This window comes from Neolamprologus multifasciatus, chromosome 7, assembly GCF_963576455.1.
Source record: "Neolamprologus multifasciatus chromosome 7, fNeoMul1.2, whole genome shotgun sequence".
Classification (NCBI taxonomy): domain Eukaryota; kingdom Metazoa; phylum Chordata; class Actinopteri; order Cichliformes; family Cichlidae; genus Neolamprologus; species Neolamprologus multifasciatus.
The window spans coordinates 48,905,753-48,932,152 of NC_140445.1; the positions used below are offsets into that span (position 1 = coordinate 48,905,753).

Consider the following 26,400-nt stretch of genomic DNA (forward strand, 5'->3'; position numbering starts at 1 on the left):
GCCACATCTGTTAGATAACATCTCTACTGGGATCCCAAACAAATAAGAGGAAGCCTGACTCTTTGCCCAGTGGGCACATTTGGATGAATAGGCTGGAAAAAGTAAGAAAAACAAATTGTGCCGAAAAAATATGCAAAATAGTGCAAAAATTCCATTAACATGGCAGCATAAGTGTACATACTCTAATAAAAGATGACATAACAAATGACACTTGACACCTTCCAGTATCGCATCCTTACCTCGACTTTCTCCACCACCTGTTTGCCAAAGGAACAGACCTTGGTGGATGAGGTGATAATCATGTTCTCAGAGCTCTCGTACTGGCTGGACACACCATAAAAGAAGTTGCTGTCATCCTGCAGGTTTACACTAAGGTCCGCCTGGAAGGAAGAAAGAGATAATGTGTTAATATATACTTGGGCAAAGGGAACCATGGTGATTAAAACAGCTTGGTGGTGTATAAAGACCTACAAACCTCAGCTCCTTTAAATGGAGATGTGTGCACTACCCATGCACCACACTGCGCATTCACATACTTGAGGATAAACAGTTCATACAGCTCTGTAATCTACAAATTTCCACACCTATGGATCTCTGCGTCAAAGGTGCTCCGGCTCAACAAAGCTTGAGAGGTAACCTTGGTAAGCCAAGAAGTGCTTACAGGACAGATCCTCATTTACCCAAGTCGAATCCAGCCTAAAGATTGCCAAGATGAACCGCCCAGCTCCCTGTCATCTCTTCATCACCCCGTTCATCTTCATGGCTCATATAATTCCTCTACCTCACTGTATGTATAAGCGTGCAAGATGATTTTGCATTCCAGTGGCATTGTGTTCACTCTACTTACAAGAAGTGTCCATTGGATTTATCTTGGACTTGTAGTGTTTCTAATCAAAAAAACACAAAATCTATATAACATGTAGCAGCCCGAGGCAAGACGATAAGTTGCTTAGATTGTGAAAAAGAAACTATTTTGACATCTGTCATAAGCAAGAACCAAAAGTGCTGGAATGCTGAACCGTTTCTATGAGAAGGATATGGCCTCACAAGTTCAAAGGCAGCTTAGATTCAACTTTCTTTATTCTCAGATGAAGCAGCTTCACCCACCTCTAATCCCCCCACTAGCTCAAGTTTGAACTGAGGTGAGCATAATCAGATTTTGGATCAGACTGAGGTGACGCCTCTTCTGTCAGACAGCTGAGCTGCTTTACCTTTTCCCCTGTCGGGCTCTTGTCTCCTAATGGGCCATTGAGACACCGCTCAGCCTCCTCTCATCTCTTCATCACCCCGTTCATCTTCATCCCTGGCTCATGTAATTCCTCTATTTGTCTTCATCCCTGGGGCCTAGTGACCCTCCTCAAACTGCCATTCCCTGCTTCCCTAACAGCCTGCGAGGGAATTCATCCAATTACAATCAGCAGCGTGCAATTGGCTGATTAGATCATGGTGGGCAGGCTGGCTGTGTAACAATTTAGCAGAGCCAGCTCAAATCAGATTCCCTTTGCACTTCAAAGGCGTGAGACAATCCGTTAGGACAGGGCCACGGGCGCCGAGGGGGTGAAGGAGAAGAAGATGGGGAGAGGAGCAGGGCAGAGAGTGGCCGACAGGGAGGTTTGCTGGAAATTCAATCTAGAATACCATAGCTTTGGAGACGGGTCAGCCGCCTGTCACCATCACCATGCCAACCTGCGCCTCAGCACACCCCGAAGTCACAACCTGCTATGTGGCTATATGACTGCAGTGATACCAAATAGCCTCTTTCCAGCTTTTACAATGGCTTAAATAAGGTTATCATATTTTCAGATGTGTTAAGGATTTCATTTTGCTTATTCTCATGGCCAAGAGCGTCTTTTCTGGGGGTTTTTCCACTGTAGCTGTTGAAATACCCAGCTGTTTTTGCAGCATTTCTGGGTTTTGTCATGGATGCCTTGAGAATTGGAGGACCCCCTTGGGACATGATAAAATGAACAGGCTTGGGGGGAGGGGGGGACAGTGTTATGAGCTTGTTTTCCTCTAGCAAGTTGGATATGTCATAACTGTTGACTCCACCAGGCTCTGACATGAATCAAGAGAGTAATATTTCACTGGTGACTTGTTGGGTTAATGCCACCCAGCATTTCTCCTGCTATCCCTATCTCTTGTTCACACCGTCTGTGTCTCTATTTCTACCTCCTGCCCGTTATTGCTGTCTTGCTCTCTTTTCTTTCAGTGATATATGGCGAGGCTACTCATCTCCTTCTTCCCCTCGCCCCCGATTCAAATGCCACAGCTCGACCAGCTGCTCTTCCCAACCCTGGAGTAAACTACTTCCAATATGGTGCCACTCACCAATGTCTTTTATCTGTCTACAATAAATAATATGTAAGTCAAGCATGTGAGAAGGGTAACGGCATACATACGAAGCCATCTGGTGGAATCGGATGCAAGGCGGCACTTTGAACCTGACATTCAGCATCTTTGGAGGCCTCACACAGCAGCAGTTAACGCTTTAATATACCATGTCACCTTGACATGGTATATTTTTGTGTGAAACGATTCAGTAATTTGTTAAGTCAGTAAGATTTGATTGTTTTTAGTTACTTCAGCCTCCATTCTGCCTCAGCCATCAACATGCAAGCAACACAGCAAAGTGGTGAAAGTATACACAAGGCTGTATGACACCTATGGCTGTTTACAACGCTTCTCCTCAAACGTACTTTCAACTCATTTTAAGCTTAAAGGTAATTCCACCCCACCCCAACGTGTCAGATTTGGCAACTGCCGCGGCAGTTGGATGCCGATCTGTTTATTGAACATCAGTGGGAAACACTGACCACTGCCGTCTGTCTCAGACAGCAAAACCTCTGCTTTGGATGTGTTTGTCACATAGATTTAACCCCACACAACCTTTCACACACTAAAATAATGCATAAGCCTTAACTGTCTGCCCATAGCCAAGTTATATATTTTTGTTGGATTCTTATAAACTCACTAAGTCTTACTAGTAAATAGATCGATTGTTTTATCTACTCTACACTGTCCTCATTTACCCATTCGCACATTTTTTTTCTATTTTCCTATCTTGGATGAATCCACTGGAGGGCAACTTGGGGTTCAGCATCTTGTACAAAAATACTTTGACTGGAGTAACCAGGGAACCAGTAATTGAACCACCAACCTTTAGGTTAGCAGATGACCTGCTCTATCACAGCCACTAGTAAAGAGGCTGTCCATCCTTGATTTTCTGTCATTTATTTACTTCAGAGTGTTTTTATTTGATATTATGTGGAGATGTGAGGCAAATACTAAAGCAACACGGCCAGAGAAACAAATCAAAAGAATGAACAAAGTCAATGTCTGTGTCTCTTGCTCTCTTTCTCTCTTCTCTGTCCCATTTTTATGTCCTCAACTTGGAGTTCCCTCAGAATCACACTACCATCTATTTGTCTGCTTGTATCTTATGCTGACTTTGTTATCATGCTTTATTCCCTAAATCACTCTCAATGTGTGATGGTGGGGGTAATGAGAGTGATTCGTTGTTGTCTCTGTGTGTGTGTGTGTCTGTGTGTGTGTGTGTGTGTGTGTGTGTGTGTGTGCGCACTTTTGGTGGGGCTTATCTATAAATAAGAATATAAGGAGGGGGTATGAGGGTTGGTCAGTCTAATAGTGCAGAGACAGGTGTCTCGGATCACATTTCTCCTAGTGAAAGATCAGGCCTGCCACTCTCCCCAAGGTTCCTGTCGCACACACACACACACACACACACACACGCACACACACACACACACACACACACACACACACACACACACACACACACACACACACACACATCAATACGCACAAGGCAAATGCATGTTGGACAGCAAGGCCTTCTTTGCTGGCATATAAACCACCAATCGGGTCAGGGAGCCATGACTTTCCATTCATTCTAGCCCTAAATCACACTTAAGTTCATTTAACTCCAATGCTTAAGCTATCTCAACACAGTTAACACCGCAAGGCCATTAACAGCCAACAGGTGCTACAAAACATTAACAAGAGCATTCACTGTACTCTCACTTCACCTTCATGACTTCAGGAGGATTATATGATGATGTATAAAACATGCCACACACAGCTATCATACTGGGCTTTATATGGAGTAAAAAATTACAGTGGAGATTTTCATCTGAAATTAGTTTGAGATAAATGAAGAGAGCTTAGAAGGAAGAAACAAGGAAAGATCATATAAAACTATAAAGAGATTTAAAAAAAAAACAAATGCAGAGAAATGTTTTACCCAGAACTTGACGAGAAAGAAAGCGTTGGGTGGCCCCTTGTCAAACAGCTCTTTCAGGCCCCCTTTCTTCTCTGGGAACTTGTCATAGATCTGCCTGATGTCCACTGACTCCAGATAGGGGTCGCTGTAGCTCGGATTGGACTGGCCGATATGCACAAACAGGTGCTTGTTGAACTGGAGAAACAAAAGTGCATATCAGGAAATGAACGCATCCAGAAATGGCAAATGTTTCATTTGCTGAATGCCGAGCTCTGTTGGCTGCTATCTGACATCTGTTATAAGAAGCCAGCCGCTACATTTGATCGCCTTTATTGTGATATCCCATCACCTGTCTCAAGGGTCCCACCCTTTTTCTTTCCACTTGCAACATTCCTGATCATCTGATGTGTTGTGTGTATTCTTTGAGATCATCTCATGATCTTTTTTTAGTTGCAGTCACACTTGCATAGTTCAATGCAGTTTTTAATTGCCAGATTAGCTTTTAACATCGGCTTTTGCCATAAAATAAAATCAAAAGTAGCAGAAAAGTTACTTATTGGCTTCAAAATTTGTAGCTTTATTTTTGTTTATAGGACAAAAATATTTCCTAATCAAGGTATAAGGACCACTGTCAGGTGTAAATGAAGTGAGCAGGATTCTTTTATTTATTCATTTTCATTTTTTAAGAGTAAGCCTTTGTTTCAACTACAGTAATAATAACTCTAACTAAACCACTGATGGATCCACTTTACTTACAGTCTCCGGGTCTTGAGGTTGCTCTAGGAAGGCAGAGAACTCCAGCATTCGCAGCTTGGAGCTGGCGATACTTCGACCCTGCCAAGGGGGGGCACCAGGAGACATGGACAGCCCCTGTGTGTTATCATAAACTGCAGAAGAAAAGGCCGCAACCATGTGAACGTGTCGTTTGAGTGTGACTTGAGTAAAACTTGATAATGCAGCAAAATTGCTGCGATTTGTGTGAGCATTATGCAAGCTCTTTATGATGAGCTGGGTTGTCTCGGCACTTTGCTGACACGACAGCCTTCTGTCAACGTGGCGGAGGAAAGAAAGAGCACCCACCTGTTATCGGGGCCGGGCCAGACGCTTGCATGGCATAGCTCTGTTGGGAAAAAGGCTTAATGCTGGAGAGAAGAGATAGACAAGAGAGGGGGAGAGACATTATGCACCGTCTTGGCCTCATAACCCCTTCTCATTTACTAATTGGAGCACCTGACCTCTAAAGACGCAGGAGCTAGAGTGGTATGCTGAATGTCAGGCAGCTGAAGACTTTTCTTTATAATTGCACTGATGTGTTTTCATTTGCTCTGAGATTAATTCCCCAGGTGAAATTTATCTGATGGTTAATAAACTTATAGCATGAGAAACTAATGATAGCCAGCACTCAGGAAAAGAACAAACAACTACTTACTCTTCATGGCTTCCTGGCTGTGCTGGAAGTGCCCCGTGCCAAAACTTACAAAACAGAAAGAAGGGAAAGTACATTAAATTGTTGCATCATAACAGTAATCCTCATACCGAGGTGCTTATTATGTATTCAAGATGTAAGCCTGAGCTGACAAGTGCTTCTTAAAAGAAATCAAGCTTTCTTATTCACAATTGAAAGGTAAAAATTGTAAGCAGACAATCTGAATTCACCAAATAACTCGCCTACCAGAATATGATATACATGTACGAGTATATGATTTTTAAAACATTTGGATTAAACCCACAGAATCCTTGATGGATTCTGTGCTACTGCTCAGGTTTTTAGGAAGATGTGAAGACTCACCCCACCACTAGTGGGGTAAGCTGGCCGAGACAGGCCCTGGAGAGCCATCTTGTTCTGGAAGGCTGTGGGTGATATGATCTGGGCTGATGACATGGTGGCCATGCTCTGGAGGGCCTTGTCTTTGGCAGCCTGATCCTACAGAGACAGAATACGAGAGAGTGAGAGTAAGATTAAACAGACAGTAGAAAGCAAAGGGACAGCACTCATCAGACTACATTTAAGTCTGCGTCCTACTTCTCCACTAACACCAGCAGAGCCCTAAAAGGGGAAATGAAAGGCAGAGGCCAGCTTGCATCATCGGTGAATCCCTGCCAGTCAGAGAGCTGCAGAGAAGGTGATATTACAGTCAAGGACCTTTAGGTCAAGAGTTAAGTTTATTGCTTTGGCAGGGGCAAGCCAGTGATGACAACTAGCTTCTGTTAGAGGTCATACTTTAAGTCACTGCAGGCAATGGGGTGATATGTTGATATGCTTACCATAACAATCCCAGAACTGGTAAATTCTGATGTCACAAAAATGATTTTTTAAAAAGAGATAAAGGATAAAATGTTTAAACTATGAGCAATACTGTAAAGTGATATCGTTCTTGTTTTTGAATCCACTCCTTCAGCACTCCGCAGACCACAGAGGACTACAAGCACTTGCCGCCAAGCCCAAATGGGCAAGGCCACCGGGCGCATTCTTCTTCCCAGAACTGGCTAACACAAGGGCATAGCTGAAATATGGGGGGTACATGTGGCAGGGATCTCAGTTACACCAAAGACGCATTTAAAAAAGACCTGTCACAGGGGCCAACCCTGTGACCAGTGCAGAGCCCTGCCAGCTGAACCCTCGTGGCTACCATCCAAGGCGAGGGAGAGTCCTGTTGCCTGCTGTGACTGCGAGTATGCGAGCGCATGCGGATGAGAAATGCAAACTGAGAAAGTACTGGGGGGGACAGGGATGTGTAAATGCTCAGCGTACCACTCGGAACACTTTTATTGTGGCACTTAATAAATGGCAGTAATATTGCAGGGATTCATATATTTCCTGAAAACTGTGTTTGGATCATCATATTCACAGGCGTGCACAGAAAGCCTCGGGCTTTGGGGAAACATGTTCACATTTCACTGAAATGTGCCAGCATCGCATTTAAAACCGGCACCAATTAGAGGGTGCAATTAAGATAGCTGGTCATTTGTGTATTTGTTTTAATGGAATGTGAACGGCAGCGCTTTTAACGAAGCAAGGAACTTCAGTATGAGAGAAAATAATATAGGGTAATTATATTTTCACCTCTTTTCCATCTGTTACTGCTCAAGCTAATTAATATCACTGCATTAACGGCACCTCAGTTCTGATACTTTGGTCTGATTATAGCCTGAAGTCAAATCTAGCAGTAATAGTGATAATAACAAAATCTTGAATAGTCAAAAGCATTTTGAGAATGTATGTATAAAAGTAGTTTGACTCACGTAGCGTACCTTCAGCTTCACCTGGATCTCCCTGGCCTTCCGTCGAGCTAGAACCTGGATATGACTAGAGACCTGGAAAGCACAGACAACAAAAACAACCGAATGTAATAAAGCACCACAACGGTCTGTTTACATGGTTTTCCCACTGGTCGAGCTTCCTCGCACAGTTTAAAAGACAAAGGCAGGTGAACTGGAAACTCTGGCCAAAGGTGTACATGTTTGACCGTGTGGCAACTACGAGCTATTCTTTTTCTAATCCACGGACGATCAGCAACTTTAAAAAACGGTGTTAATTTAAACCTAAGGTCAACTAATATTAATTACTATTACATGTCCAGTAGTCAGAGACAAACATTATCATTCATCTGAAGTTGTTTTCAAGCCACATGTGCATCACTATAAGTGATCCCTTTCACGTTGTCACTGTTATTTGATAGGATATGTATGGTATATCCAGGGGTTAAATTAGGATTTATGAGATTTATGGTTTATGAGAAAAGTGAGCCATTGTCCACTGAGTTTAGTGCCTAGGAGTTTATTCAAGTAGTTACTTTTTTCTTCTGGGATACTCAGAGTTGCAAAGACTGTTCCTGGGAAGATTTGTTGCAACTAAAATTTTATGTGTTATTTTTCAGTCCTGTTTTCTCTTGGTGTGTTTTTAAAAAAATGTATTTATGTACAGTGCTTTCTGGTTAAACAGCCTTTTAAATGAGGAACATTGAAATCTGTAAAGCCCGGTGAAAAGTATCAAAATTTATTTTCTTTTTCCGGGAATTCTGACATTCCAGGTGTGCATATAAAGAAAATGCACCTATCTTAGCAAAAGTAGTATCTAAAGTAAACCTATAGGGTGGACATAGATTTCTTAACCACCTGTCTGTTGCCTTATTTTTTTATATACTTAAATGATTAGATAGGTTTCATACTCACAGCAATATCACTTTTGCAAGTGATACTGCATTTATGGTGCAAAACTGAAATTCCTTCAGTAACTGAACACTTTTAAAGAATAATGATTCTCTCGAGGAAATAATAATAATAATTAAAACTTAGCTACAGTTGTGTTGTTGGATCAATCCTGAGCACAATCCATGTTTTCCCAATGATCTCACTGTAGGAACTGAATACATGTGTAGCACAGCTGTCTGATGTGCACAAAAAAAAACAAAAAAAATCCACACAGTTTGGATATGTAAGACCAAAATGAAACCCCAGAGGACAAATGTGCCACTTACTCAAATTGTGCACAGCTCCTTTTCTCACTTTGGAGATAGAATTAGCTATTATTAATCTCTGGCTCTCCTCCACAGTGTGTCTTTTGTCCTGTCTTCCCCCCTTTCACCACCAAATGGTGGCAGCAGATGGCTGTCCCTCGCTGATTCTGGTTGTTCCTGTTAAAATGATTTTTTCCCTTCCCACTGTCACCAAGTACTTGCTCATAGGGGGTCATCTGATTACTGGGGTTTTCTCTATACTATTTTAGGGTCTTTACCATATAATATGAAGCATCTTGAGGTGACTGTTGTTGTGTTTTGATGCTACATAAAGAAATTGGATTTAACTGAATTGTTTAACCTGCTGCTGTGTGTTACTGAAGTCAAAGAAAAAAGAAGTTTTCATTTGTCTGCGGTGGTGCATGAGACAGTGTCTAAAAGCAGATCTCAAGAGTTGAATGTACGTTTGTAACGCAGAGCTTTGGTGTGCGTAGCTGCTTTAACAACAATGTGGTATAAATGCTTTGCATTTTGGGCCTCTGCCACATGGAGATGCTTACATGGATTCAAATGTTTTATTCCCTTCATTCACTAATAAACAAAAACTATAAAACAAGAAAAAAACCAGTGATAGAAATGTAACTGAAATGTATATACTTTAATAAAACGATAAGTAAAAAGTGTACAAACTACACACTAGTTCAAGTTTCAGTTTTTAAGTTATGACCTGTTAAACAAACTCACTGATAACTAATTTGCTTTTATGTATTTTTATTGAAACACTGTCATTTTCATCCCATTTCTCGCTTGAATTCTATAATTATGTCTATAGTCTTATGTAGTCATTCTGGAGAACAGCAGTCAGTTTGCCACAGATAAACCAGCAGGTGTCCCTCTCTGCCTCCAACCTGTCTTACTACTCATCTCTGATCTACCACTGCCCCAACTTCTGTTTCCATCTCTAATCATCTCTTTTCATTCCCACAGTGTCTCCGACAGATGACTTAGCAGAGACCCTTTCTCTCCACATCCATCACAGCCCCATACATCAGTTCTTCCATATCAGACACCGGACTGAGGATTGAGTTCCAAAGCCCTCCACGTCCTGCCTCAGTTTCCCATCCAGACCACTGTTTTCCCCAGCTTCTTATCCCTTCTAACAAGCACCAGATCCACGAGGTTGTGAAGAAGCAACACCGACACATGATCTTATAGCATCTGTGCATTGGGCCACGGCCCTAAATCAATCATCATCTCCAGCCCTCCCAGGATTGAGGGTTCAGTGGGGGGATGTATAGGGTGTTGGCGCATCACTCAACAGGAGTGGATTTTCTGAAGGAGTTCAAAAATAGAGGCTGCTACAAATGGTATTTGCAGAGAACTCACCTGCTTCCTGGTCCGCGTTTTCCCTGTGCGAAGTTTGATGTATCGTGCAATCAACTCATTTCTTCCTGCAAGGGTCCAAAAAGAGAGAGAGAAAAAAACATATTTTACTTTTTAATTACAAGGACCAGTTACTGGAAAATTTACAGAGGTTTGAAACAGATCTAACTCATCGTCGAGTGCATTGCAATCGTACTGATGGACATGAATTGATTGTCGCGGCTTCTTTGTTAGGAAAACTGAAACAATTGAATAGATAAGGCAAGACAATCTCTGTTTACGTGTTCATATATCAGGAATATAATCAGCAAAATGAATAGATTGAAACAGATTTGCCTGAGTGTGCACATTGTTGTAAGCATTTAGATGGCTGTACGTATAGAGAACTGTGCAAATGCACGTGCCCGAAGTAACCACAAGGCTGTCAAATGTGTCAACGCTGAAGGCAGAAAGTGTAAGTATATCGCTAAGTTTACATGTCTGCCTGTGAGAGAGCTTGCATCAGTCCCGAGGTGACCCCCCCGAGTATACGCTGAGCTCATATCCCCACAGTGTGTGCCTGTGCTCTGCCACTGCTGACAGACAGGTCCAATTGGCAGAGCAGGTGGAGGCTGCAGCCATGCGATCCTCAGACCGGACTCAGGACAGACACGACACAGGCCACTGACCAAAGGGGGCGGGTCTGGTGAGGCTGTAAGGCAGCTGGTGTGTGTGTCAATGTTTATGGAATATGCTTTTACACCTGCAGTAAATTTTGAGCTTGTTCTCTCCCATCCAAATCCCCCAGTTGCTATAGAGGCCAACAATCACGTGGTTTCTTTAACTCATCTTCCAAATTAAAACTGCAGTGTAAGGCCTAAAATGAAAAGTGCAGCCTTCGTTTGTTGTTGCTACTATAAGTGAAGGTTTTACAGGAAATGGTTCAACTTTTGTGTTTGTGTGTTTCTGTCATACAAATGTACACTTTGATTATAGTCATTTGTTGGGCAAAAATTCCACATATTACCTGGCTGCAACTTCACAACCGACTCTTTTGTAAGTGTAAATAACCAGTTCAATGTCAACGTGGGTGCTAGGAAATTTGAAGAGGCTTTTTCATAATTGATTATTCAAGGGAGCAATTAGAAACATATTTATTAATGGAAACCCTGCAGCCACACATTCACATAATTTTAGGCACTACGAAAAAGCGAGGACACAGACAAACTCCCCGAATCACTCACACACTGAATCACTCTTGAAGGACCTCTCGTGCACCCACGCAAACTCACAAAAATATACACAACCAGTCACACAAGAGTTTGCTAGTCTTTGCACCACCTCTTAAACACGGTCATTTTTCCCCTGGCACCACATCTCCATGTGAATTAACACACGGATCAGTCACGACACACAACCTGGTATAAACCCGTCAGATTTTCCCCTCACATAGTGATGTTTGGGTCAGACCTCACAACGCTACTCAAACCGGCCAATCAGATGACTCTGAATGATGAAAAAATGGAAACCTAACACCTGGCTCAAGCCCCATCAAACATTTTGTCAGCCAGTAAAAGTGATCAGATTTTGTGCGGAATTCAAAACTGTTTCTACTCGGAGATCATGGTAAACTTAGATCCCACCCAAGCAGTTCAGTCAGACATGAATTTCCACCTAATGCTTTTCGAAAGCACGTGTTAACGAAAGTTTACATACAAACAGACAACCTTTCAACCAGACATCTGCCACTTGTAAAGCGCTTTCTTGAAACCTCAAATAGATAAGTATAACTTATTACAACCCACGTTGTGTTCTGGATGGAGAGCTTTGATGCACTGATTAACTATCAGTTAAATCAAAACTAGAACTACATTTGATCACAAGTTCTTGTCTTGGTTTCACCATTTGCACCATCACTCTCACTCTACTCAACAAAGTAATCGCTAAGCTCTTGAACCAGCGCAGAACACCATTCCAAGAAGTCAGACATTGAGTAACACCAACTGGCAGACTAACCAGTTTAAAACAAGCCATCCGTTGTTTGGGGTCTGCTTTTGTAGTAAGTTTATAGTTTTCTACTCCAAGTCAGTTTAAAAAACTGACTCTGTGACGGCATGTGTTTCTTGCCCCAGGAGACTTGTGTTATATTTCCCGATCTCAGCAATCCAACTGTAGTAAAATACTAAGCAGTGAGAGATTGGTGGAAGTGTTTTGTGTGACTTGGCAAAAATTTGAAAATTGCTTTTTACGAAAACTGGTAGAGCGGTCGAGCACGAGCAAAGGTTTGATAGCCTCACTGCAAAAACTCAAAGGCAGATCTATGATTTCATATGTATATATATTCATATTCTTGTATTCAGGTATTTCAGCCAGGACATTCATTGCCACTGATTACGTCAGACATCGCTCACAAAACAGTGAGCAACTAAAGCAACTTGAGGCCAAGCTTGACTTTGTTGGCTGCCTGAACCAACTCAAATAGCTATAAATGACTTAAACTTAGATCAGCTTGATGAAATGCTTTTGGAAATGTGGGACTCACAAATTCCTACTGCACAAAAAATAAATAAATAAAATAAAACAATGAGCAACCTATAGGTCTATGGTGCCACTGAGGAATCAACAATAAAATATATTATTCCTCCTTTCCCACTAGAAAAACATGTGGAAGACTTTACTGATCTGGTGGTCTGAGTCAAAAGGACTACAGTTCATGTAAAAACTCTAAAAGTGTTACACATTATATAACACGGTTGAAATATGCAGAAAATGTGTTTTCTTAACGTGCTGCTATGGTCAAGGTATAAGGACATGAATCAGAATAAATGAGAGTCGGTTTGGAGAGCAAAAGAGGGAAAAATGGTCGATATTATTCTGCCTAAAGCTTCAGGCCCCTGAAACACATACACACTCACACACACATTCAGTATTATCCAACTGTAGGACTGCTTTTGTATAAGGCTTTTGTGGACTAAACCCTGCTCCAAAATGCTTTGCACTCCAGTTTATACACACAACCACACAAGTCGATATAGACATATACTGGCACACACACACACACACACACACACACACACACACACACACACACACACACACACACACACACACTCCAGCCCCAGCTGCGGCATTCATTCTGTCTCAATCTTATTTTCCTTTCAGGGCTGTAACTCCTCAACCGTTTAGTGTTTATCAGGAGGTGCACTCGCTGGCCGATTGTTTGAGCCCCTAAATGCATATTTCTTTAATTCCCCAGGGATTAAGAAAGTGTTCCACATTTCCTTGCAATCAAACTCTTGAAAAGACGAACACAGAGCTTTGTCAAAGTCCTCACAGTACTTGACCTCAAATGAACATTATGTTGCCTGCATTGAGTTCCTCACATTACAGCAGCAAGTTCTTCCAGTTCCCGCCGATTTATCTTCAGTGTACAGTAAGATGTACGTTGCATATCCAATAGGGATTTTCAGAGTAGCAGACACAGATGTGTGAGCATGTCTCCACAGATGAATGCAGTTCTTTAATTTTGTCATTTTTCTCGCCAGATTTTTTGAACCTTTGTCATGCCCTGAATGTAAGTTGTTGTAAAACTTGATCAAACTGTAAAGTGCCATTCTTAGAGCAAGCAAAAGACAGTGAGGTTAGAGCTGTAGCTTCCTGAAAGGCTGTATGGATAAAAAAAACTAAAAAAAACCCAACAGCTCCTAAGAGCTATTGTTATTCCGTTCTATAGTAAAGTGAAACAATTTAACAATTCAATTCAAAATTGAATGATTTCAAAATTATTCTGTCACCATAGCGATGGACAATATGACAATATTGTATGTATTCCAAGCGTTACGCAACGTCATTAAGGAGCCATCAAACACACTTCGCCTCATGCTCACATATCAGATGCTCTGCCACTCCTAGTGTGCTTGGGGAAGGGCCCCTCAAAAATACCCTCCAACACACCCATGAGATCAGAGAGGCGACTCAGTCACACAGCGATGAGATCATGATATCCAATGGGACCAGCATAGACAGAGAACCAGTGCCAGCCAAGGCTGCAGGAAAGTCAGTAGGAACATTATACCATCACCCAGTGGTCAGCGGTCTGATGTTGTTTATCACACTGCCTGCAGTCACGGACTCGTCTAAGGGGGAATCTGGTTCTGGAAACATTTCTTAAGGGTACGCAAAGTGATGCAGAAGAAGCTAAGTCAGGGTTTTACGGCGCTCAAGATATACTGCTGGGCTTTGCAATGTAGGAAAAAGTTTATAATAATATCACCACCATATGAGTGAGGGAAAAGTGTAAGTTAGAAGAGCTTCTATAAAGCTGTAATAACATTGCTATAAAAAAATCATCTATAACATTATTTCACACTTGGACCACCATTCAAAGAGACACACCTGTTAACTGTTAACAAGACAAGTGAATGACAGACAAGGTTAATGTATACTTTGTTAGTTGTGTAATAATTTTTGAATAAGCCAAAGTAAAATGTATTTGCAACATCCAACATGTACTGCAACAGTACCACAAGTAAAAATCGCGCGGTCAGCAAACAAGATGTGTGACATGATCCAGCTTTTTCACTTCAGATAAGAATTTTGACACCTCATTTTAGGGCACTGGACAATACTGAGTCACTGGGCATGGGGTCATCTTGACCCAACACCTGGTTAATAATAACATCTACGAGAGATTTCAATCTGGTTTTCGCTCATGTCACAGTACAGAAACTGCTTTACTTTAAGTCACTAACGATCTTCTAATCGGAGCTGACTCTGGTCTTCTCACCATTCTCGTCCTTTTAGATCTGAGCTCAGCCTTCAACACCATTTCTCACTCTGTACTTCTAAGCAGACTTTCCTCTCTCAGCATCTCTGACACACCCCTCGCCTGGTTTCAATCATATCTCCTCGACCGTTCCCAGTTTATTCAACTAAGATCATTCCGCTCTCGTCTATTCCCCGTCACCTCTGGTGTACCCCAAGGCTCAGTTTTAGGCCCTCTTCTCTTCATAATATACATCCTCCCTCTAGGTACCATCTTCCGCAAATTTGATCTTCAGTTTCACTGTTTTGCTGATGACACCCAGTTATATCTCTCTTGCAAACCTGATTCCTCCCTCCCACCTTCTTCCCTTACAGAATGTCTATCAGAGTTAAAATCCTGGTTTACTTCTAATTTTCTAAAGTTCAATGAGGATAAAACTGAGATCCTCCTTATTGGCACCAAATCCAACCTTTTGAAGGCAAACCATTTCTCACTCACCATCGATAACTCCACAGTTTTCCCTTCTCCTCAGGTTAAGAGCCTTGGTGTCATCCTAGACAGTTCACTTTCCTAAAAATCTCACATCAATAATCTCACCCATTCTGCCTACTTCCATCTACGTAACATTAACAGATTGCTTCCTTCTCTTTCCACCCAGTCTACGTCTATTCTTGTCCACAGTCTTGTTACCTCCCGTACTGACTACTGCAATTCTCTTCTGCATGGTCTCCCCCAAAAATCCCCCCATAAGCTTCAACTGGTTCAGAACTCTGCTGCTCGCATTATCACCAGAACCCCCTCCTACCAGCACATCACCCCTGTTCTTCAGGAACTTCACTGGCTCCCTGTGAAATTCCGGATAATATTCAAACTTCTTCTGCTCACCTTCAAGGGCATTCATAACCTCGCTCCTCCTTACCTTTCTGATCTGTTAACCACCACCTGTTCTGCCCGTTCACTTTGATCTTCTTCTTCTATCCAGCTTGCTGTACCTTCCTTCCGCCTCACCACCATGGGAAGCAGAGCTTTCAGCTGCTCTGCTCCCAGGCTGTGGAACTCTCTGGCCCCAGAAATAAGAAACATTGGTTCTCTCCCACAGTTTAAATCCCAACTCAAAACTCATCTGTTCAAATCTGCATATTCACTGTGAATCCACTGTTTGTTAATTTTATCTTGTGCTTTTGTTTTATTGTTCTTATTCTGCCATTGTTTTACTAAGTGTTTTATCCTATTGTAAAGTGTCTGTGGGAGCCAAGTTAAGATAGTTCATATGTTTAGTATTCATATTTCGCTGTTGTTAAGCTTGTTTGTGTAATTAATAATTTAAGAAGTAAATGCATGTTTATGGTGGAACTAAAATTATGTTATTGCTGTGTTGGTTTGGTTACGTAGTACCATGAATACATGTGCCTTAAATACTCGTGTTTATAGTAAAATCCGGGCATCACGGATGTATGCAAATTAGCGCATGCAGTGCGGGAGGGGGGAGAGAGGAAAGGAGTTAACACGGCATAAGCTATACACGGCAGCGAGGTAGATCAGAGCCACACGGTTTTCCTACCGTAGTAGGTTATTTTGTTGAGGATAAATTAAACCTGACCACTCCTGTAAGATGCAAACTGTGGAATAAATTTTTTGTTACATCTTTTCACATCGGAGTCCCGTGGAGTTCTTTTTTCCTCTTCAAACTGACGTACGCGAGTGAAACACGGGAAAACTGGTCTCACGGCTTATACAGTGTCCTTGGGTGACTTGAAAGGCGCTCATAAATAAAATTTATTATTATTATTATTATTATTATTATTATTAATTATTATTATTACTGGGTTGTGACTCAGTGTTCTCTTTTCCTCCAACTTAAAGTTATAATGTCACTAGTGTCGTGCCTTGTCATATCGCCCGCGATTATACAGGTATAAATGTTTATGTGATGTCATATTGTGATATCATTGCTATAGGAAATATATTACCCACCTCTGAATGTGACAGTCCTTACAGAACCTGCAAGGCATAGTAATATTACATAGAAAAGCATGTGCCCCCTCACAGCAATCTGATTTGTCATTTATATAACAGTTAGCTTACAACGGTGACAAGTGGTTACATTTCAGCAAAGTAGAGTTATAAGTTATGAATGTTGCACATCTGATTTCGTATTCTTAGAACATGTACACTTTTTGTATGCCAAATGCTAATCAAATTAGTTTTTTGGATTATCAAACTAATAGTGGGGAGGTGGGTTTCAAATAAAATACTGGTGTTGAAATAAAATTATTTTAAAAGAAACATCTATATTTGTATAAAAGAAGCATAAAAACAGCTGCCCCTGTTCCAGCCTGCAGACAATTGAAAACATCTCTTAACTGTATTCAGTAATGGAGAAAAAAAACGTCATGCAAGACGTTAGAAAAGCTGTCGCCTTCTTTTGTCTTCTCCTCTTCCTCCTGTTGATAAAGATCAGGGAAAAGTGGACGGGTTTTGTAAAGTTCTGTCACAACCCTGCCTCTGCTTTTCAGTGTTTCTCTCTACCCACTGCATTCATGACATCACCATATAGACACCGACTGGTGTGCTGGGTCCTACATCGACTGTTTTGACATTTTCCTTTATCCATTATATATGTATATATGTGTAAATAAATAACCTGTTATGCATAAAGTCCTATGGATATCCATACCACATTAACTGATAAGACTACACCATTTATAAATGATAGAGATGGACCGATCCGATATTACGTATCGGTATCGGTCCGATACTGACCTAAATTACTGGATCGGATATCGGAGAGAAATAAAAAATGTAATCCGATCCATTAAATATCAAAAAAGCACCTCACAAAACTTGGCGACATGGCGAGCAGGAGCAGTGTGGTCACCTGATAGAGCGGCTGTGTGTATTTGTAGCCTGCTAGCAAACATTTCATCACCGAGGAAGTTATCTCAGAGAGAAGTAAAGCAAGTGTGTAAGTTCATCTCTGAATGTTTGTAAAGCATTCCCGCGTTAAGCTTAACAACCGATATATGGAGCGACTGCCTCTCTCTCTCTCTCTCTCTCTCTCCTGCTGCTACTTCAATCGTGAAACTGCTTAATGATCAGCTGATCGGCTTTTCTGTCGCGAGTCCGTCTCTCTTCTTTGTTTTTGGCCCACTTTGCACCAGAAAGAGGAAACCAGCGGCTGAACAACAGCAGCACTATTAAGCTTGATAAGCTGTTGTTAGAATTTATTTAATATTATTTCTACACCAGGATATTTTTCTAGCAGCTGACGTAACTGTGCAGGGGCGGATCTAGCAAAGTTTAGCCAGGGGGGCCGATAGGGCATGAACAGGCAAAAGGGGGCACAAAGACATACTTTTCTTTCTTATTCTCATTTAAAATATCTAGCTTTTAATTATTTAATAATTATCTGAATCTTACACCCAAAGTTTTAATCTGATGTAAAATGTATAGAAGTCCATTACTGTATATAGTAACTGTTAAGTCTAATATGCCCTAGTACTTTTTAGTAGTAGTACTTTTTCCTTTGGGAAGGTACCATCTGTGCAGTCTGCAATTCTGTTGAAGAAAGATGTTGAATCTATTTAATTATTCTCGAAAAATAATTTATTTCTGTGAATTTTTTTCACCCTGCATCAAATTAAAGTTGATTACATTGATTAAGCATCATGAGGAAGAGGGTGGTTCCCTATTTTCTTTTGCTGGGAGTTTGCAACCCTATTAGTTAGGTTGCTTAATATTTCTGCTAAGTACTCTTTAAAATACCAGAATAGGGAGGATGGGGTAGGTTTAACTTTATTAGATTGATCAGTGTTGCTGATCTATGAAATATTTTGGGTGCAGTGTGGTTTTTTTTTTACATACAGGTATAACAGAATAGCTTTAGTGTTGTTGTTGTTGTTGTTTTTTAACTTGAGTATGAACTTATACAAAAAGCAGCAAGATATTAAAAAAACGTTTTATTGATTAAAAAACACACTATATCGGATTCATATCGGTATCGGCAGATATCCAAATTTATGATATCGGTATCGGTATCGGACATAAAAAAGTGGTATCGTGCCATCTCTAATAAATGATGCAAGTATATATTTTATATTGACATAAAACAGTGTGTCAAATATCCATACACTACGCTGTGTTGCATCTTTGCCATATTTAAGTGTTAATAACAATAGTAATAATAACTGTATAGAAATTCCTATGATACTCTCTAAAGACACATCCCTATTTGATGTGTATTTGTATTTGTATTTGTATCTGACCTTTGTATTTGTGTGTTTCTATGAGCTACTATGTGTCATGCATACTTCCAAAAACCAAACTGTGCTATCAGAGTAACTTCCATGATCAGATTAGAGCAGCGGCGTGAAGATCTAACAGATTTCAAATCCACTAGTGTCTTAAGAGTTGCTATGACTTACTCAGGGAAGTGTGTGTGTAATTTTGCAGGCAGATCTTTCTACTTGTTTCTTTCAACCTTGTAGATCTGAAAAGATTAGATAAAGTGGCAGAGGCAACCCTGTTACACGGATGGTGCTGCTCACCATATCTTACTGGTTATTCTGAGACAGAGAAAGAAGTCAGTGGTGAAAAAAAGGCAAGAGAGTAGCATGTAAGATTCCAGAAGTCAGCAAAGGGGGGGTTTCTCCGGACAGCATCAAATCCCATGACAGCCTTAAGCCTGGAGTAAAGACTCCAGATTTCTCATGAGAACCTTCCCTGTCATCCTATCATCATCCTATCATCACTAAGGCTTGGGTGTCTCCCATAAATGATTCATATGCAATGTAATTGCAGGAAAAATATATCCACAAACACTTGTGTGGCAGTATACTATTATCATAAAGTTCATTAAGGTGATTAAATAAATGACTTTCTATTATTTCTAAATTATTTTCAGGTTAAACAAATAACGTCACTAATTTAAAATCTTGACTGCTACAAAAAAAAAAACCTAAGTAAATAAAAAAAACCACATTATTCATTTTTCCAAACGATGGCACTATGTCTGTATCAGTGTCTTCATTTCACCTCTACTTACATATATGATCTCACTTTTTCAAGCAGGCAACTGAAGCAGAGCTACTGAAGGAAACCACTTGAAAACACAGGCCTTCAGCTTCCTCAAAGGTCACCGGGTCAACACTGCTGGTGAATCTCTCACTTTACTGCCACAGTCTGGACCTAGGTGAGGACTCGCTGTTAGCTTTCCGCTGACCTTTACCGTTATGTTCATTAGGAGCACGACTTGAGACAAAAACACGTTTGCATCGCCTGACAAAAAGCGACAATGGGCCAACACGTTGTGCAAGCCAAGCGCGGTGGGAGCATGATTCACTATGTGGGTATTCTTTGTTCTGAACTGACAGAAAGAACATGTCACTACTGTTGGGAGCTTTGTTGAGTTTATCCACTTCACTAACACAGACCTTTTTTTTTCTAAACAGGAAATAAGACACGTCAAAATGTGAGAAAAGTGCTCCCTACACAGATGTTACAAAATCCAGAATGACAAAACCAAACAGCTGCATAAAACTTTGTGTGACGCAAGAGATAATAAAAAAGAGATAATGCTGCTAAATTTAAAAAAGGAAGGTATTAAAAAGACATCATTAAAAGAAAACAATTACATTTGCAAAAGCAGCACATAAATTAGCGTGGCAGATATATGGCCACAAATAAACGGGGGGAGATAATCATATTTCCAGAGCTACATTCTTTTAGTGAGAGCTGTCAGCACATTTTGGGACTTTCTTTCCATTATTGCAGCATGGGGCCTTCGTTCTGACCACGGGGCACATCGCTTGCTGAGAGCCACACAAGGCAGGAAATGTTTTCCTTGGCAGATGCATGTCGAATTACTGCTGGAGCACATAACCGCCACAATATCCGCGACACCGTCCCTAATAAGCAAGCTAATACGTCTGTTGAGTAATGGGCACGGGGGCCGGGGCAATACATGGTATTATGGGAAAAAATGTGGCGCGTATATGCAGAGTATGCAGTGAAAAAGCTTTTATTCGATTTAGGAATTTACAATGCAGAAGGTGATCCAAACACTCTGCTTCTGTTTTGCCTGCCTGGAGACTCAATATCATATTGTTTAGCAAAGAATGGCATTCATTCTTCGAAGTGGAATTCAACCTGAAATTCGGAGCATGTCGTCCTCAGCCAACAGACACACAGTTATTTTGCTAACAGTTTGTTTTGTCTATGTATCCATATTTAACCTGCACTAGACAAGTAAATCACATTTCTAAAAGCATTAAGTCATGGATTTACTATTTCATGTATGCCTTTAGAGATATTCTAAGTTGATATTTGATTTAGCTACCTGATTAAAGACCACCCATCTACGCTTTAACAACATTAACGACACTAAAGACCTTCAAAGTGGCTTTGCATCGATTGTGGTTGCTTGAATAACTTGAGTTGTTGGCCACCGGTGACCTCGGGGATGGCGATAAAAGGGGAGCTGCAGGGGCTGCAAAGGCTTTAAGGGACGGGCTGCTCTTTCTGTTTAGAGGCAATGGGGGCAAAGTGGGCCATGCATGGGCTCAGTCCTGCCTCATTTCTCAAGTCATAAATCCGGATTTGCCACAAGGCTGTCAGGTTGAACTCAGGGAACAGCTGGAGGCGAAATGAAAGGCGGCTACACCAGCAGACACGAGAGAGAGAGAAAAGCGGTTGTTCATTAAGAACGAAAAGAGACTGAGACTAAAAGATATGAGGGCGGTAAATCAGAGATAGCAGAAAAACAGAATATGACTTCTACCTAAAATGAAACTGACAGATATACGCACAGCTGAGACAGGTGTGAGAGAGTTGGGCCGTGCATCAAGGCCATACACAACATCGCTGCCCACCTTGGTGTTTATTTGTCCACCCCTCCTCCCCCCTCCAGGCGCTCAAAGGGTAAACGTCTATTCTGGTTTAGGGTTACAGCCAAGCTGCCTTGAACCCCCGGGCTTCAAGCGTGCATGCCATTCTTGGCAAGCCGACGCACTCCCTGGCACGCATTGCCTGCCCCTGACCCCCACTGGGAGGAAGGGGTCCCTCTGTGCTTTCCTTGTCAAAAAAAACCCTAACCCCACACCTTTGCTGATCCAGTGCTCCCCCACCCCTCGCCACGGCCCCGTGACACAGAGTGACACACCTGCCCCTCTCTCATGCCCTACTCCAACTATTATTACAGGCTTTATAAGGGTTTAAGTGATGATCAGAGGATGGCCATGACCTCAATAGGTCACTAAGCTAGGCCAGGCAAAGCTAACAGTTAAAGGAGCTGTCTGGCACGGTGACAAAACAAGGTGATGACAGAGTCTGTCTGAAAGCACCACTACCTCTGGCTGCTCTGTTTTCCACCTACCAGATCTACTATCAAACAGTCACTCAGGGGGCCAAACCATCTGTCGCCAAACATCTTTCAGCAAAATGCTGTAAAGGCATGTCACCTCACCTTCCCAACACCTGTTTGGGAATGACATTTTCCACACATTCATTATGGAAAGACCTGCAGGGTAGTTATGTAGCAACTACAAACTAAAGACGATTATTTTAGGGTTGAATTTGGGTTGTTAGATTTCATATATGAAGATGAAATGTAGGGCTTCTTTTTTGAAATTTTGTGCTGGTGCTATAGAGCCATTTCGCCACTCTCACATGAGAGACCCATAAAAAATTAAAAAGCTGCTACCACATCTCAGTGTGTTCGATATTTCATACTGTTTTTAAGCATCCCTATTACCTCTACAATAACTTCGCATTTACCATACTGATAGGATGCACCATTCTGTGCAAGCTCAGAATTTTTTAAATATAGCCAGGACTCAAGGTCTGAAGGTTTCTGGGTATCTGTCATATAACAGGAGGAAGAAGTACATCAAAGCATGAAACATAATATTTCCTGTATCCACTTGGTGGCCCTATGATAATTGCCAAACACTAATCTGTCAAAGGCCACGAGGCACGGTGCGCCCTAGACAGGTTGCCAGTCTGTCGCAGAGCAACTATTCATGCTCACATTCACTCCTTTTTGGATCACCAGTTAACCTAAACCCATGCATGTATATGCAAACACATATCTAAAAATGTCACTGGCCCTAATTTAAGCAGATATACAGTACAGTTTATAATGAGATGTGTGTGGGGGTGAATATTTTTTGCCCCACAACAAGTTATAAAGGTTTGGAAGTATTCAAAGAGGCTCACAGGTGGATTTTCACAATAGTCCAGTTACAAGAAATCATTATGTTACTGACAAACCAGCAATGAACACATTAATTTCTCACAGCTTTGAATGCATCATAAAAGTTAACTGTATATTAATCAATATATTATTCAAACAGCACATTTAGCACAGTCAAAGAATTTGGATCCCATCTCAGCTGTATTTTCTGTTGAGGCAAAATCTAATTCATGGAGATACCTTCACACTATTTGCTTTATATGCCATGACCAACATTTTTGTTGTGAATGTAAAAAAAAATCATTCTTAATTTATAAATTTAATACTTTAACACTCTTGCTACGGACGTCAAACGCATCTTACATCATGAGCCACATACAGCTCGCTTTGATCTTAAGTGGCAAGACCAGTAAAAAATCCCCTTTCTGTCAGTGTAAAGTAGTTTAATCCCTGAGAAATGTCAATATGAGAGAAAGAAATGTAAGGTTTGTTGCCCAGACTGTTCTGTATTTATAAAGCAGAAGGTTTTTGTTGTTGCCGGAGTCTTTGCCAGGCTGATTAAGTTCCCAGGGCCTTATGTTTGACACCCCTAGTCTATAATATAAAAAGGTCAGCTGTGACATGCCAATTTCTGAGTGTCTAAGTAAGCCAAATGATTTGCATGGTTGTCAAGAGTCAAGAGTGCATATATATATATATATATATAGCAAGTGAATATGGCTTAACCCTTTAAAGCCTCAACTGTGAATTAATTGCCATAAAATTCTTTTTGGGGGGAGGAGTGCTTATTAAACCTCCTGACAAATTTAAAAAATCATCCATTTCTATATATATGTTTTAATTTGTGTCATATTTGCTACATCCAGCATTTTTTTTGCAGTTTAGCGCTTGAAAACATATTATAGAGTTGTAGATTTTTTTCGGAGAGAGAAGAAATAAAAACACACACCAATGATGTAGAAGTCTTAACAACTCATAAAGACTCTGTGTATCAAATATGATGATACTATGCATTAAGGACCTGTGTGTCTGAAAGTGTAACATAGTGTTTAATCAAATCGGAGACTTCCTGACTTGTTTAATTTAAGGAGAATTATCCTCAACCCTGGTGCACATGAGAACATCATCCTGTCCTTCACAAGGAGAGTAGACTATAGAGATGGGCGTACCGTACATCTTGCCCTCATCTGAGAGGATGATCTTCCTACGGCCACAGGGTGGGTAGATGGCCAGGGCCTCCTGGAAGCTCTGCTCGATGTCAGGGCTCCACACACCCTCGGCATCATTCTCTAGGGGTTTGTCGAGTCCGTCCCCCAGCTCCTCACTCCCACCCCTGGGGGAGGGAGCTGGCACCCACTCCGCAGACGTGGTGGGATGACAGAGAGAGGACCACAGAGCGAGTGGTGGAGGGTCTGAGCTTTGTGGTAGATGGACGTGGAAGGAGATCGAGGTGTCCGCAGGAAGCAAATCTGTCTGTATGAACTCCACAGGTGTGATGGTGATGCTGCGTCTGGATGTGGCAGGACAGAAAAGAAAGAAAATTGAAGTGGTGCTCTGTCAGTTTACACAAAATGTTTTAATGATTTTACATTATTTCCAAAATAGTGTGGAGATAACAATAGTGTTTTTTGCTATCTAACAAGGACAACCACTTATATGTATGCTTTTAAACGTTTGATATCATTTATACTGTTACTAAAACAGCAACAATAGAACATTTCCTATGATAAGCCTTTCACAAAACCAATGACTGTTATTAACTAATATTTTATCATTTTATCATTTATTCAGCTTATGGACATGGTCAGCAGCTACAACAGTTACCACACACAGCCTATAAAGACCATTATTCAAAATCTTAGTTCTTTCATTTAGAAGCAGGGCTTAAAATGGACGCGTTCGGGAACCTGAAGATGAGGTGTAGCAATGCAGAATTAACCAGAAAAGAGTCACATAATAACTTGTTTTGTGCATTCGAGTACAATGTTCTTTGCGTACAGAATGTGATCAGCTGATTTGTGTTGCTACTCCGACATCACTGCTCTTTGTGGATTTTGACAACTGATATAAGCAGATCTTACGTGAGCTACATGGCAGATTTTGATCACCTAGACACTATAAAGTTAGTATAAAAGGTACCCTGGACTAAAGTGCCTGGTAACCAGTGAATAACACAAAACTAGTAACAACTTATTTTTCATGACATTTCACAAAAACACAATTTATCAACATCACATGCAGATCCAATATCAGAATTAAAACTAATAAATCAGGACAATAAAATTTAAAGATTAGAAAAATATACTAGCTGAGCAGCTACACTTGTCCTTTCCTCTCCTTTTTTATGTTTTTTGGGGGGTTTTCTCTCCCTGGGAGAAACTGTACATTTAGCTCACAGAAACATTTTGTGACAAATTTTTGGAGCTGTTTGAAAAGTTGCAGTTTGAAATTACACGGCACCTTTAAAAAACTTTTTTAATTGCAATTTAACATTTCTATTCTGTTTCTGCTCGCTTGTTTTCAGTAGCTAACTGATGCTTAAGTACCAAATGTTGATTTACAACAGCATCCTCAACAGATCGCAGGGATGGAAAGCAAAAGGGATATGTTGAAGATGTAAGGGGCAATGGGATGTTATTATTTTCTTAATACTGAGCAAATATCTTCATGTCTTCATAATATCTTCAGAAAAGTGAATCATGTTGAGGAAATGTCACTGAGACCCAGTTCTTAGCTACACTATTAGCAACCTAGCTGCTACATTAGGGCCATTATTAGATCACATCAGCTCAACATCTGCTAACCCACACTGGGGAAAAAAAAGATTAATAATAAGTTTAATGCCAATATGAAAACAAATAACGGAGGGCATGTGGTGTTGGAGGAGATGAGGGGTGTGACAAATGAGAAGACACACTAAAGTTGCGTCACGTTACAAGTTGCATCCTCAGACACACTTAGACCCACATGCCAAGTGGAATCACAGCAGGATATTAAAGCCATGGGGCTTTTTTAAGGATTGTCCATTTCTTCATCAGCGCTATAAGTGACTGTGTTATTAAAATCCTCAGCTGAGGTCCTAATCAATGTGTTTATGCATTGTTTGGGGTGTAAGAGTGTTGTAACAACAAGATGAGTTATTAAAACGATTAACTTATGCATTCCTGTGACTGTTTGCGACGGGGGGGGGGGGGGGGGGGGGGCCACAAACAAACTTCTAAACAGTGCTGAAATCCAGAGGGAAGGGTGACAGTGTAGGGATGTTTGAGTCGCAGCAGATTCACATCCTGTTTTCCCTACGCACCAGTTTCTTTAGGATATGCACACAGCCCTTATGTATATTTGGGAGGGGAGAATGAGACAGTTGTCGGCTCCACTGCTTCCT

General features: G+C 41.1%; 1 protein-coding gene across 3 annotated transcripts in view; it reads right to left on the reverse strand.

Annotated features, from left to right (window-relative positions):
- The window catches only part of tead4 (TEA domain transcription factor 4), a 28,940-nt gene extending 4,415 nt beyond the window's left edge, over positions 1-24,525 (reverse strand). The window contains exons 1-9 of one of the 3 annotated variants that reach the window (XM_085165810.1): positions 24,185-24,525; positions 10,084-10,148; positions 7,484-7,555; positions 6,030-6,164; positions 5,670-5,713; positions 5,321-5,382; positions 4,997-5,127; positions 4,262-4,435; positions 240-380 (exon numbers count right to left, since the gene is read on the reverse strand). In XM_085165810.1, the coding sequence (XP_085021936.1) occupies positions 240-380; positions 4,262-4,435; positions 4,997-5,127; positions 5,321-5,382; positions 5,670-5,713; positions 6,030-6,164; positions 7,484-7,555; positions 10,084-10,148; positions 24,185-24,191 (831 nt within the window). In that variant the 5' untranslated portion in view covers positions 24,192-24,525. The remainder of the gene's footprint in view (positions 1-239; positions 381-4,261; positions 4,436-4,996; positions 5,128-5,320; positions 5,383-5,669; positions 5,714-6,029; positions 6,165-7,483; positions 7,556-10,083; positions 10,149-24,184) is intronic. The other 2 variants (XM_085165809.1, XM_085165808.1) reach the window with 2 other exon arrangements.
- Between the last annotated feature and the right edge of the window lie 1,875 nt (positions 24,526-26,400).